At 36.0% G+C, this 14,425-nt stretch overlaps 1 protein-coding gene across 1 annotated transcript in view; it reads right to left on the bottom strand.

The window, feature by feature from the left end:
- Positions 1-1,658: 1,658 nt before the first annotated feature.
- Positions 1,659-14,425, bottom strand: part of Stk31 (serine/threonine kinase 31) — an 88,881-nt gene continuing 76,114 nt past the window's right edge. Inside the window, exons 22-24 of the mRNA XM_052172525.1 lie at positions 13,747-13,869; positions 5,732-5,800; positions 1,659-1,883 (exon numbers count right to left, since the gene is read on the bottom strand). Coding sequence (XP_052028485.1) covers positions 1,659-1,883; positions 5,732-5,800; positions 13,747-13,869 — 417 coding nt within the window. The remainder of the gene's footprint in view (positions 1,884-5,731; positions 5,801-13,746; positions 13,870-14,425) is intronic.

Here is a 14,425-nt window from a genome sequence, read left to right as displayed (position 1 = left end):
GATACAGAGACAAAGTGTGGAGCAGAGTCTGAGGGAAAGACCAACCAGAGACTACCCCATCTAGTGATCTATTCCATATACAGTTACAAAACCCAGACACTGTTAGCGATGCCCACAAGTACTTGCTGACTGGAGCCGGATAAAGCTGTCACCTGGGAGGCTCTGCTAGTGCATGATAAATACAGAGGGGATACTCCCGCAGTCAGCCATTGAACTGAGAACAGGGTCCCCAATGGAAGAGCTAGAGAAAGGACCCAAGGAGCTGAAGGAATTTGCAGCACCATAGGAGGAGCAATGATATGAACCACCCAGTACTCCCAGAGCTCCCAGGAACAAAACCATCAACCAAAGAGTACACATCGAGTTACCCATGGCTCCAGATGTATAGGCAGCAGAGGATGGCCTTGTTAGACATTAAAGAGAGAAGGGACTCTTAGTCCTGGAAAGGCTCAATGCAGCAGTGTAGGGGAATACCAGGACAGGGAAGTGGGAGAGGGTTGATTGGGAAACAGGGTTGGGGGGAGACGGCTTATGAGATTTTTTCAGGGGGGAACCAGAAAAGGGGACAACATTTGTAATGTAAAAAAAGAATATATCTAATTTAAAAAAAGACAAAAAAAGAATGGTCAAGATTAACAAATGATAACATGTGTTGACAAGAATTTGGGGTAAGGGGAAATGTCATGCACTTTTGGTGGTACTGTAAATTGATAAAGTCACTATGCAAATCAGTAGAACAGTTTTTCAAAATAATAGAGATAGATCTACTATATGATCCTGCTATCATACACTCAAAGGATTCTATATCCAACTGCAGAAATAAATGATCTTTTATGTTCATTGCTGCTCAGATCCCTATTAACTGATGAATGAATGGATAATGAAAACTTGTTACCTATGTTCATGTAAAATATCATGAAATTGTGCAATTCGCATGTAAATTGATAGAATTGGAAAACATTATATTTAGTGAAGTAACCAAATATACAAAGATGTTGTACACTCTAATTCTTATGTAGATCTTAGCATCAAATCATTAGATTTGTATGATTAACTTGGATGTCTTGTAGAATCCAGGAAACTGTAGACAGTAAGTTCTGTGGAATGCTGGGTCATAAATGGAACATATGTATTACACACTCTCCCTTGAAGGCTCAGGGATCATTACAAAAAAGGGGGTATTAGTGGCTGCTAAAGTTAGCCATCAAGGAAGATGAAGGCTAAACAGTTGTCTTCTGGAAATAATGGGACCACAGCAATCTCTTTAAACATTGAAAATGTCTCAAACTGTTGGCCCTATAAGTACAAGGAAAATGTCTTAACTTATTTTTATGTTGCTAGAACTGGATACAAACAGATACCAATTATCCTTTGCTTCTAACCAACTAGCAAACATCAATAGAGAACTTGCACGAGCACTATAATGACTTAATTCCAGCAAGTCTAAATAGAAACTCCTTCCATAAAACATGTCAAGTTAGGCAAAATTTCAAAGAATATGAATGATTTTCAGGTGCAACCAAAACATGTCTTTTATTTTTTATAACCCAAATCCAAAGATGCAATCCAACTAGTTCCAGAACATTTTTGTCTACTAAGCAAACAACAAAGTTTTTAAAAGAGACATACACAGCAACAATAGAGGACTAATTTGTCAGTCAAGGGCTGGCTTCATCATTTCTTGTCTTTTCACTATGTCTATCCAAGCTCTCCATCTTTGAGTCATCTTCTCTGTTATGCTGAGTATATTCAATCTCTTTTTCTGGGTTTGGACTTGATTTCCTCTTTGGAATCAAGAAACATTCAGCATTCAAAACTTGCTCAGCAGTCATTGTGCTTCTAAAATATATCAAGCTACAGAGGAGGGACTTGACATTATCATCCTGCAAGGAAAAAGAAACATAAATAATAAAAGCCAAGGCTACACAGAGAAACCCTGTTTCAAATAAATAAATAAATAAATTGTAAAAATAATCAAAATCAAAACTAATGGCAAAAAGAACAAATCTATGATGATAGAGAATCCGATTTTAAAAAAACACCTTTTAGTTATTGACATAGAATAACATCAGTTTTCTATCCAGATTTTTTTAGATTCTTTCCAAGTTTATCTACACTTCGTTGGAAAGAAATATCTCCAGTAATAAGAAACCAGAATTTACTTACCAGGGGAAATACAAAAGCAATGAAAGTCATAGCTACAATAAAATGAGTGAAATAATGAACAAAAATTTCCCCCTTTCATGGGATAGTGGTCAGAGTTTCACATGAAAATTTCACACTACTACTACCCAACATTGTATGGGAGACTCTAACCACTTAGGCAGGGAAAATAAACAAAAAATAAGACAAAAAAAATAAAGGGAAAGATGTAAAACTATCACTATTTGAAAATGATACAGAGGTGTGTTAAAGCATTAAGAAGCCCACTGAAAGTTATTAGAACTAATAATTAAGAATAATTAAATGGGGCTAAAGAGATGGCTCAGGAATTAAGAGCACCGCCTACTCCTCCATAGGTCCTGAGTTCAATTCCCAGCAACCACATAGTGACTCTCAACGATCTGTAATGAGATCTAATGCCCTCTTTTGATGTGTCTGAAGACAGCTGCAGTGTACATAAAATAAAAAAATTAAACAAAATAGTTTCAAATGCATATACTTTGATCCACAAGATATAGTTGAAAGAAATCAAATTTCTAAATAAATGGAGAGATCATCAGTGTTTCGTGGATCAGCAAACAACACTAATAAGGAACCACACAGTGAAACAAGCCTCATTAGATTAACTGACTTCATTGTAGATGCTGGCAAGCTGCTTCTTAAATTTATAGATAAGAATAATAATTCTGACCATTTTTAAAAGAATAACATGTAACAACTCATATATCCCAATTTCAAATATCTATTAACAGTGATACCAAGACAACATGATACTGGCAAAGGAATGGACACATACTTTCCTTGAGTTTTGATGCTTGGACTTTTACATTTTTACTTTACAATGATGTGAAAGCAAAGCATTTTACTAAGACTATACTTCAAATTTTAAATTTTGACCCTTCCCATAGAAGCACTCTGTAGTCTAATACTCTCATTATTGATGCTGGGCATCCTCAGTGATCTGCACTCTAAATCAGCATGTGATCACAAAGATAATCAAGCAACGTTCTGCAATGTATTGTGTCCTAAGCTATAAATTCTGCAGGTAATGTGGACCATATGCATTTTAAACTTAAAATATGCTTGTAAGGGCATAATCCTACCATAATAGAGAAACAACTGTAAGATAGCAAAAAAGAATTCAGAGTCTAGAAAGAAACCCACACAGCTATCATATACTAATTTTGACAAGAATAACATGATGCTCTATGACTACAAAATGGTCTTTTCCACAAATAGTGCTGGGACAGATATCCACATGCAAAATACTGAGGTTGTAATATTACCTCTTAAAATATACAATAATTTAATTAAAAATAGACCAAAGATCTAAATATAAAAGCTTAAATTATACAACTGTAGGAAGAAAATATAGAGGTAAATCTTTCCAATTTTTGATTTAATAAAGAACTCTTGAAAATAATCCCATAAGTACAAGCAACAATAGACAAAGTTCATTGAAAATTATACTTTTGCTTCAAATGACACTATCAACAAAATGAGAATACTGCCCAAAGAATGAGGTAAACTATCTGCAAACCAAGTGCCCAATATGTTATTTGATTCTAGAATACAGAAGCAACCATTAAAATTCAAAACTCAAAGGGCAACACAATTTTTAAACTGTAAAAATAGTAAGTCTGCAAAGGCACTTCTCTGAGGAAGACACCACAAATTTAAATAAAGACTGTGAGTAAGATAGTATTCCTATTATGATGGCTAGAATCAAAAAGCCTGATAACCAGTGTTAATGCAGAGAAACTGAAGTTCTCACATATGCTACTACAAATTTAATATAAGTTATTGGAATCTAGTGGAATGTCAAATTACTAAATAAACAGTTGCTACATGGCCTATTAATTCTACCACCAGGTATATACCCAAAAGAAATGAAACATGCCTGTTCAAATATCTGTATATAAATGTTTGTATCATTCTCCATAATAACCAAAGGTATATATAACCAAAATGTCCATAAATAGGTATCAATAAATTGTGGTAAATCTATCACTGGGATGTTACTTACTCATGAAAAGGGATGAAATACTAATACTAGAATTTGTATGAAGCTTGAAGCATGCTAAGTGAAAGCAAAGCATACTCTACCCATTATAATTCCATTCCTAAGAATGCCCACAATAGCAAATTATACAGAAACAGAAAACATATTAGTTGTTAATTAGAATTAAGGTAAAGAAATAGATACTGAGAGATGGCAGATACAAAGTAATGAGTTTGTGTTGTTGGTTGGACACATATGACTATACTAAAAACCACTAAGTTATACACTTGAGGTGGATAAACCAAAAAGTTGGTTATCTTTTTGTTGTTTTTAATGCTTTACAGAAAGGTATGTTATATATCACTAAACTTTAAGATGCATTAAATTTTTAAGAAAATTAAAATATCAAACTATGAATGAGCCATGATAAAAAGAAGACTCCAACAAAAAAATTCCTCATGAACCTTTCCTTCCTTAAATTGCTTCTTGGCATGTATTTGATCACAGCAATGAAAAAAGTAACAGAGAAATCCCATACTGAGAGCAGGGAAGGGATCAGTGACATGACCCTGCAGTTCTTGGGCCTTTGGAACTGTACAGGAGGACTGTGGAGGATTTTAGAATTGGTGTTAAAATCCCCCTGGAGTGTTACAAGCAGAGCACACTGTGCTTCTGTGGGGGTTAAGGAGGTAAGAATACCAAAAGGACATCAGACAGTGGCAGTCTACTCCTTGAGGATTCAGAGGGGAACAGGATTCTTATTGTTAACTGGGCTAGATGCAATCCATGTGATATTCCAAAAAAACAAAAACAAAAACAAAACTTGTGCTTTCTTCCCATACCCTGGGGACCTGAGTGTGAGGAGAACTAGAATAAAGGTGTGTAATGTAATAATACATTAATATATTTGGCAGGGGAAATTTCAAGACAGAACAACATTCTAGCCGAAGAATGGCTACTGGTGACTTTTTCCATTCAGATCTATAATGCAAGAGAGGAAAAAGTAAAATAGAAAGACATACATAACTGCATGGTATTGGTACAGTGACAGGCAAGTAGAAAAAAAGAAAGAAAGACATACACACACAAAAAAATTGTAGTTAGTCAAGAAAAAAAGCTTGGGCAAGATTACATTAACTTCACGTCCAGTGTTTCAATCCTTGTATCTAGTACCCTAATACCCTAATATCCTAGTAGCTAGCTCAATTTCTGGTCCCAGACAAGTGTTCAAAATAAGTTATCTGAAAACTTATATGGACGGCAAGTGCTATCAATGACATATATAAATATCAAAGAAAAGATCTACATCTTAGACACTTACAAAAAGTAAAACATTCATTTCAAAATAAAATAACCTTGAAACATATAGTAAATACTGTATTTCCCTATTACATAGACAATTTGGTAATTATCTGGCAGTGGAATAAGTAGGGTACTTCTATTTTCTTCTATATTTTATTTCTAATGCAAGTCAGAATTTTTATAGAAAATAGAGAACATTTTCAAAAACTTGTAAATTTACATTACTACATATTCCAAATGAGTAAATAGCCAAAGGAAACCTACCAAATGAAATTGATCTACTTTTGGAATTCCATCTTCATTTGTCTCAAACTGTTGATTTTGAACAGAAAGCTGCAAAAGAACACAAAAGTGAACAGGCTTCAAAGGTATCTAAATTAGTGGTTCTCAACCTACGAAGGCCACATATCGGATGTTTATATGTATGATTCATAGCAGTAGCAAAATTATAGTTATGAAGTAGCAAGGATATAATTTTATGATTGGGAGTCACCACAACATGAGGTATTAAAGTGTCACAGTATTATGGTTGTTTAATGAGTATTAAATACTAATCCTAGAGAGTCTAATCTGGACCACTTTCACAAATAACCAACCATAGTCCACTGGCTGCATGTATGCTGGAATAACCAGGAATGAACCCCAATACTTTGTAAATTACAACATCATACCACAATGTCCAAAGACTGGATACCCCTAGATTCTGGTAAGAAGAGAAGAGCTCATAAAAAAGTACATTACTCGTGCAGGATAAAAGCTCTTTGTAAAAAGTAAAAAACCTATAGGAAAGTCTGTTGGGCATTTTCTTGATTAATAATTGATGTGGGAGTGCCCAGACCATATTGAGTGGACCAACTGTGCAGGTGGGCCTAAGAAAACAGACTGAGTAATCCATGAGGAACAAGCTAGTAAGCAAATGAGTAAATAGTCACTCTATTTATAAGTGGCTTCTGCTTCAGTTTCTACTTACAGGTTCCTGTCTTGATTTCTGATAATGGATTCTGATGTGGAAGTGTAACAAAATACAACTTTTGCACCCCAAGTTCCCTTTTGTCATGGTATTTTAACATGCAATAAAAAGCTAACTAAGATACTACTAAATATACCAAATTTCTTACATTCACAAAGGTATTCTGACTCCTATATATTTCATCACCCATCCCTAACAACCATCAATCAATGATTGTTCTTTTTCTATGTGCAAATCCAAATTCCGTATTTACTACTATTTTGGTGGGGAGAAATACAGCATGTGTGCATGTATGCATGCGTGTGTGTGTGTGTGTGTGTGTGTGTGTGTGTGTGTGTGTGTGTGCAGAGAGGCAAACCTCGGTTGTCCTTCCTTTGAAATTATAGTCACTACTTTTTTATTGCTGTGATAAAACTCCATGACCAAGGCAACTTATAAAACTAAGTGTTTAATTTGGCGTTCATGACTCCACAGGGTTGAAGTCTGTAACTATCATGGCAGTGAGCATGGTAGTAGACAGGCAGGCGTGGCACTAAAGCTGTAGCTGTGCACTCAGATTTCTACACATCAACGAAAGATAAAGGAAAAAAGACACTGGGAATGATGGAATTATTTTGAAACCTCAAAGCCTACCCCCCAGTGACACACCTTCTCCAACAAGACCACACCAATTAGTCCTTCCTAAACAGTTCCTCCAACTAGGGAGAAAGAATCCAAACATACAAGCCTAGGAGGGCCTTTCTCATTCAAATCACAAGAGTCATCAATTACCTTGTGTTTTGAAACAGTGTCTCTCCTTATGCTGAAACTCCCAGGTTAGGCTAGCCTGGCTGGCCAGTGAGCCCCAGGGATCCACCTGTCTCCACCTCCCCAGTATTAGAATTACAGGCACCAAACACTTGGCATTTTCACATGAGTTCTGGAGATTGAACTCAGAACCTCATGCTTGCATAGTAAGCACTTTACCAACTGATCCATCTTCCCAGTCTGCAAGTTTATTTCTTTTGAGGTAAAGCCTATACAAATCATAATTTTACATATAAATATTTTAATACAAAAAAAGAGTCACTTCTGGATCAGTGGCTTCATGGACCCAGAACTGCCCCTCCCAAAAAAACTATACTGTCAGGAAATTCAAAGCAAGCATATGCCACGTGACAATATGCTAAGAAACTATTAAGCATACCTACACAGTAAGCAGCCAGTCAGAAACAAAGAGACAAAGTAGCTGCAGAATATCAACATGCAGCATTCTCAGTGTTTAGGGAGGACAACACAGGAGTGTGCCAGCAGTCAACTGGACTCCTAAATCTAACAGAGGATGATTACCATCTGTGACCTGACATAGGATTGCTCACTGGTGGAATGACCTTAATTGTGACCTTAACTCCTCTCCCTTTATTCTTAGTCTAATAATTTCTATTTAATTTTCCTTTGGAATGGTTTTAGCCTGGTTAAAGAGTCTTTAACAACTTCTCAAGACCTGGAACCCATTTAAGTTGTCTGACTACATTTCTTTCTTTTTATGCTATCTTTAGCTTCTAGTGATGGATCTTCACCTTATCCCTTTTATTCCTCTTCATCAACCCAATATTAACCACTGGTCTTACTCTACTCTTACCTTCCACTCAGAGCCACAGTAATCTGGCATCTTATTACAAGTGTCTTTTACTTGAATACATTTTAAAGGGTTATAGTTATTTGAGTATTATTGTAAGTTCACAATGGATCTAGCCTTTGACAATGATTACTTTTGTAGACAATAGTCTACTTTCAGTGAAGTACTAGAGACAAGGGACCTGAATATTAATTAGTCTAACAGTAAAGTGACAATTCAACCTTTCAACAAAGTTATCCCTCTTGAACAGTGCAAACACACTGAAAGAAAGTGGGTATTTTAAAAAAAAAAATCCAACCAAACTAATTCTAGATGTACAAGTCCCAGGACAAAACCACAAAAAAAAAAAAAAAACCCATGAAAAATTAGGGCAAGACTTCAAAATTTATTGCTCCCACTGTCAGCATTCCCCAGTTGCCTGTAGTTCTTTGTCTAGAGATGAGACACAGTGAGTTTTCCCTTCTGTATTAGCATACAGGAAGAGCCCTCCAATTGGTTATCTAATAATGAGATGGTCAGCTCTGAGAGCATATATACGCAGGTAACTTTATACAGACTAGGCAGGTTGTATTCATGTATTTAGGAGCGTGTGTGTGTGTGTGTGTGTGTGTGTGTGTGTGTGTGTGTTAGTGACAAAGTAACTAATTCACTACTATAACATAATAAAACACATATGCATATTTTATGTCACAGACAGGCTGAGAGATACCTTAGTAAAGCACTTGCAGTACAAGCATAAGAACACCCAGCACCAATAATAAAAGTCAGTTAAGATAGTGTGTGACTTTAATCCCAGTACTAGAGAGGTAGAGACAGGACTCTTGGGACTTGCTAGTCATCCAGGCTGGCAAAATAAGCAAGTACTATATTCCATGAGAGACCAAGCATCAACGTGGGGAAAACACTATGTAAAACAACTAAGGAGATGTATAACATCGACCTCTGACTTCCACACACAGGCCATCTAAATCCTGCTTACTGCTTCCACTCCCTCTGCCTTTGTGGGCAGGTGACCAATGACCCCAAAGAAAAAGAAAACATACATATGATTCTATATTTAAAATTTCCTAGAGAACTGACCTGAAAATTCCTAGGTCTCATAAAAGACTCAGCAAAGTATCAGGTTGCAAATTCAATATATAAAAGAATCAGTAATGTTGATATACACTAATAAAAACTTTGCTGAATAACATATCAGGAAAACAATCCCATTCAAATTAGTTTAATACATATACATATACATATATATATATATATATATATATATATATATATATATATATATATATATATAACCAAAGATATCAAGATATGTCAGAAGCCAAGAGAGAAACCAGATTTAATCAGTCATCTTGGAGAAGAGTTTGAGCCAGAACAGTTGAATTGAACCAGCCAGGAAGAGTTCAGAAAGAACTAGGAAATGATGGGCTTATTCAGCAGTAAGTCTCAGAGGCAAAAAAAAAAAAAAAAAATTTCTAGGCCTAGGTTAGATTGTACAGAGGCTAGTAGGTTCCAGAACTAGGCCTAAGACTGAGACTCAAGAGAATAAAAAATGCTTTTACATCTGGCATTTAACGTATTTGGAAGAAAAACAACCAGCATAACAGGAAAAGAAATCCCATCAGCAATGCAGAAAGCAGGGGACACCTGACAGAAACATTGCAGAGGACAGGAGACATCTGACAGAAAACCACAGAGGAGACATTTTCCTGTGTTAATCTCCTTCAAGTTCAGCTGGATGTCCAAAAAGGCTCAGGAGACCCCCCAAAACAGTGGAAGCCTCAAGCCCAGAGGAAAAAAATGACACAGAAGCCTCTAAGATATTGAACCATCATCAAATCATAGTAAGCCACCCTAAAAGATAATTTTAATAATATAGACGGACTTTTCCTGCATTAGAAAATGGGAAACTCAGCCAGGCGGTGGTGGTGCACACCTTTAATCCCAGCACTTGGGAGGCAGAGGCAGGCAGATTTCTTAGTTCGAGACCAGTGTGGTCTACAGAGTGAGTTTCAGGACAGCCAGGGATATACAGAGAAACTATGTATCAAAAGAGAGAGAGGGGAGGAGGAAGGAAGGGAAGGAGGGAGGGAGGGAGGGAGGGAGGGAGGGAGGGAAGAAGGAAGGAAGGAAGGAAGGAAGGAAGGAAGGAAGGAAGGAAGGAAGAAAGAAAGAAAGAAAGAAAGAAAGAAAGAAAGAAAGAAAGAAAGAAAGAAAGAAAGAAAGAAAGAAAGAAAGAAAGAAAGAAAGAAAGAAAGAAAAGAAAAGAAAGAAAAGAAAAGAAAGAAAAAAAGAAAAAGAGAAGAAAAGAAAAAAAAGAAAAGAAAAGAAAGAAAAGAGGGAAACTCCATTCCAGACCCTTGGGAGCAGGGATAGGAGTTCAGGGGAATAGAAATATTACTTGAAAAATCCATTTCAGTACTCACTGAAATTTTGGCCACCAAAGTAAATTTCTTCCTACTTTTAATTGCAATCTTTTGTTCTGTTAATAACTGTAGAGCAACAAAAAGTAGCTATGATAATACAAAGGCTTGAGAGACAAGAGACAGTGGCAGTAAGAGAACAGAAAATGCTTAATTGTGAACCTACGGTACCTAATGAAATAGTGGATCAAGACAGACATCCCATTAACGATGGGTAAGAAGTCCAGCTCAGCGGCATAGAGCTGGATATATAATGCAAGTGCCTAAATGTCTAGTTTATGTGTGGATTCATAGAGATCTAATTTTACCCTTGATAAACAGAAAGGGGAATAAGATTAGCCACAGATATTGGATTGTAGAGAAATCTGCTGAATTAGATCAATCTATATATTTTAAAGATGTTTTAATATCAGAATGGAGATCTGAGTACAAAGAAAGATATCAATGCAGATAATGCAGAAAGGTAATCCCCCTGCATGAGGACAGCCCAACAAGCTAGCTGAAAAAGGACAGATCAATACACTAGTCAGGCTGGCAGACTGGAAACTCTGACACTAAAATGGACTGATGCTGAAGGGCAGATGATACAGCTATGAAGGATCATCACATCAATGGATCTTCATAAGGACATTCAGACTGTTAAATTTATGGGACTGATAATTGTTTCTGTTAAAATATTTTTATTGTGTTAAAATATTTCCTTTTTATTTAGACAAAAAATGTAAATGATGCAGGATATTTGATCACACTGTGAACCCCAAGATCCTGTTGTTCACTGGGAAAGCCTGTTTTTAGTTGTAGTGTGTCTCATCCTTGACACACTACCTTTAATCCTCTGACTAGAATACAGACACTCCCTTAGTACTCACCTTTGATCCCAAACAATAAAGGTAAAGTTAGTTTTTAGAAGGAAGCACCCATGTTCCAAAGTGACGTCTAGTTGAGTGGCAGACAAAGTAAAAAATGAAAGATTTGACAGAATAGGATATGCCCAAGTCTCATGAGAAGAGACAAGGCTACTTGAGAAGCAGTGTAGAGAGAAAGGAGGCAGTTTTACTAGGACAGTTTTACATAGATAAGTTTCAATGAGAGAACAAACCATGGAATGAAGGAGCCAGACCATTAGAACAGATTACCAGAGTTAGTTTGAGGCCAAGCACAACAAAAGTCAGAGGCTGAGAGAGAAGCCAGATTAAATCCGTCAGCTTGGAGAATAGTTTGAGCCAGAAGAGCTGAGCTGAACCAACCAGAGTTCAGAAAGAACTAGAAAGAGTGAATTTATTCAGTAGCAAGTCTCAGGCTGAAAACATTAAAGGTCTAGATAAGACTGTATGGAAGCTAAACGCTTCCAGGACTAGTAAGCCTCATCAACAAGTGAATCGGGTGAATAAAAGATACTTTTATACCTCTAGAAGGTATTTTAAGTCCTTTTTTAAAACAAGTAATAAAACACAAGACAATTAAAAACAGGCAAAAAGTATAAAGAGACTTCATCAAGTATATAGAAAACAAAATGTATTCTATATAATTATCCACTATGGAAATGAAAACTAAAATCATGACAATACTTCTACCCACCTATGTATATGGTTGAATAGAAAATGACAATACCAAGTGGTGACAATAATGTAAAGGGAACTCATTTTCATGATAGAGTAAAAAGATGATAGTTACTCTGCTAAGTAGTTTGGCAACGGATAAAAATTATTCACACAATTGCAATCTGACCCACCAATCTTACTCAAAGGTATTTACCCTAAAAAGACATTTTGTTTATAACAAAACCTATATACAAAGCTGTTACAAACAGCATTATTTGTAATAACTCACAACTAGAACTACCCAAATATTCTTTAATATGTGAAAAGTAACTTGGTGTACTCATACAAAACTATATTCGACAACATGCATGAGTTTCAAGGGCATTATACTGAAAAAAATATTCTCAAAGTTGTATATTTATTGTTTTGTAGCTTTCTTTAATATACAGGTGCTTTAAAAAGAACAATGTTTATTAAGGGTGAAAGAGTACTCCAACACATGTGTCCAAACCAGGGCCCTGAGGCCACATGACAGGAATATCTATGAATTAGCCTAATACAAAAACCACAGGCTTACTTAAATCATTATGGGATTCTGTGTGTTAGCTAAACTAATGACAATTTTCTATCACATTGTAAAAAGATTAGACACATTTAGACTAGAGAAAAAATTTGGCTACAAAAGGACAATTCATATCAAGTTGGGCACATTTCAAAATTCCTTAACAGCAGCAGCGGCAGCTATTATTAGACTACTGGATGATAACTGGATAATGAAAGAAATCAAAAATTCCTAGTTCTGGCTGGGCGGTGGTGGTGCACACCTTTAATCCCAGCACTTGGGAGGCAGAGGCAGAGGCCAGCTGGTCTACAGAGTGAGTTCTAGGACAACCAGGGCTACACAGAGAAACCCTGTCTTGAAAAAAAATTCCTAGTTCTGAATGAAATTGAATACATAACATACTATATATCTTTCCAGTATTTAATCACTGAAATTCTTAAGCAATGTGTAACATTATGCATACATTAAAAGGAAGAACATACCAAGTGCTCACTTAGCATTATCTCCCATACATGCATGAATGTTCCACATTATTGTAGAATAAAATCATATTCACTGTCAATATTGAGTACAACAAAAGAACAATATAATACCTATAATTTATATATGTTACATAAAAATTATAGAAAGTTGATAGTAATAACAAAGATGTCAACAATTTATAATTTTGAAAAAACTTTTTAAAAAGTTCTAAGCGTGGAAAAGTAGCATAGTCAGTACACTACTTGCCACCCAAGCATGAATACCTGAGTTTAATCCCCAGAACCCATGTAATAAGAAGGAAAAAATGAAGCTGAGCCTAGCTGCACATGCCTATCACCCCAGTGTAGGAAGGCAGATAGGCAGATCTCTACAGGCTAACAGGCAGCCAGCCTAGCACACTTAGCAAGCTCCAGAACAATGACAAACCCTGTCTCAACAAATCAAGAGATGACTCCTAAATAATTCATCCAAAGTTGATCTCTGGCCTCTACAAGCATACACACACAGATGCATGTGCACTACACCCAAACACCACACACACACACACACACACACAAGCAAATTCTACTTTTAAAAAGTGTAGCATTATTTTTTACCCAGAAAAATGGTTGAAAGTAACAAAAGTTATCCCTTTTCATTCTGAAATGTATGTAAATTGGTAATGACTTTTAAAGCAACATACCCATAATAAAAGGCAGCCATAAGCATATAAGTCTGAACTTGCAGAAGGAGGTTTTCCGGTTTTCAATTCAGGTGATAGCAAACTCAATCCACCAACCATCGTGTTCACTGAAGCTCGCTGGCTCTACAAAAACAGTATTTTAAACAATGAAGGTTTTGTGTGAAAGCTCTATTTTCAATTTTACAATTGCTTTGAAATATTTCACTATCTCTCAAATATATAATTTTCTATTCGTACAAATTTTACTTTTATTATACTCAGATGCAGATGTGGACTAAAAATGACTGACTCTAGGGTTTTTATCACAGACATTGTTTTGTGTTTTTTATTTTAATCTAGCATGTATATATGCACATGTGCATGTTTGTGTGTATGTATACTTATAGACAAATGGATAAGCAAGCATGTGTGCCACTGAACATATGTGGGGTCAGAGAACAACACTCTGGAGAAAGCCTTTGCCTTCTGCCTTATTGAAGCAGGGTCTTTTTTGTTCTTTCTGCTACTACACTGCCTACTTAAGGCAAACTGGGCAGCAAGCTTTGAATTCTCCTGTTTTTACCTCCCATCTTATTGCAGAAATACTGGGATTGCAAGTATAGGCCACTGAATCAGGTTTTCCTGATTTTTTAACATGGTTTCCAGAGATCAAATTCATGTCATCAGGCTTGCACAAACA

The sequence above is a fragment of the Apodemus sylvaticus genome, chromosome 2, assembly GCF_947179515.1.
Source record: "Apodemus sylvaticus chromosome 2, mApoSyl1.1, whole genome shotgun sequence".
In the NCBI taxonomy this organism is placed as follows: domain Eukaryota; kingdom Metazoa; phylum Chordata; class Mammalia; order Rodentia; family Muridae; genus Apodemus; species Apodemus sylvaticus.
This window is presented reverse-complemented; position numbering and strand designations above follow the sequence as displayed.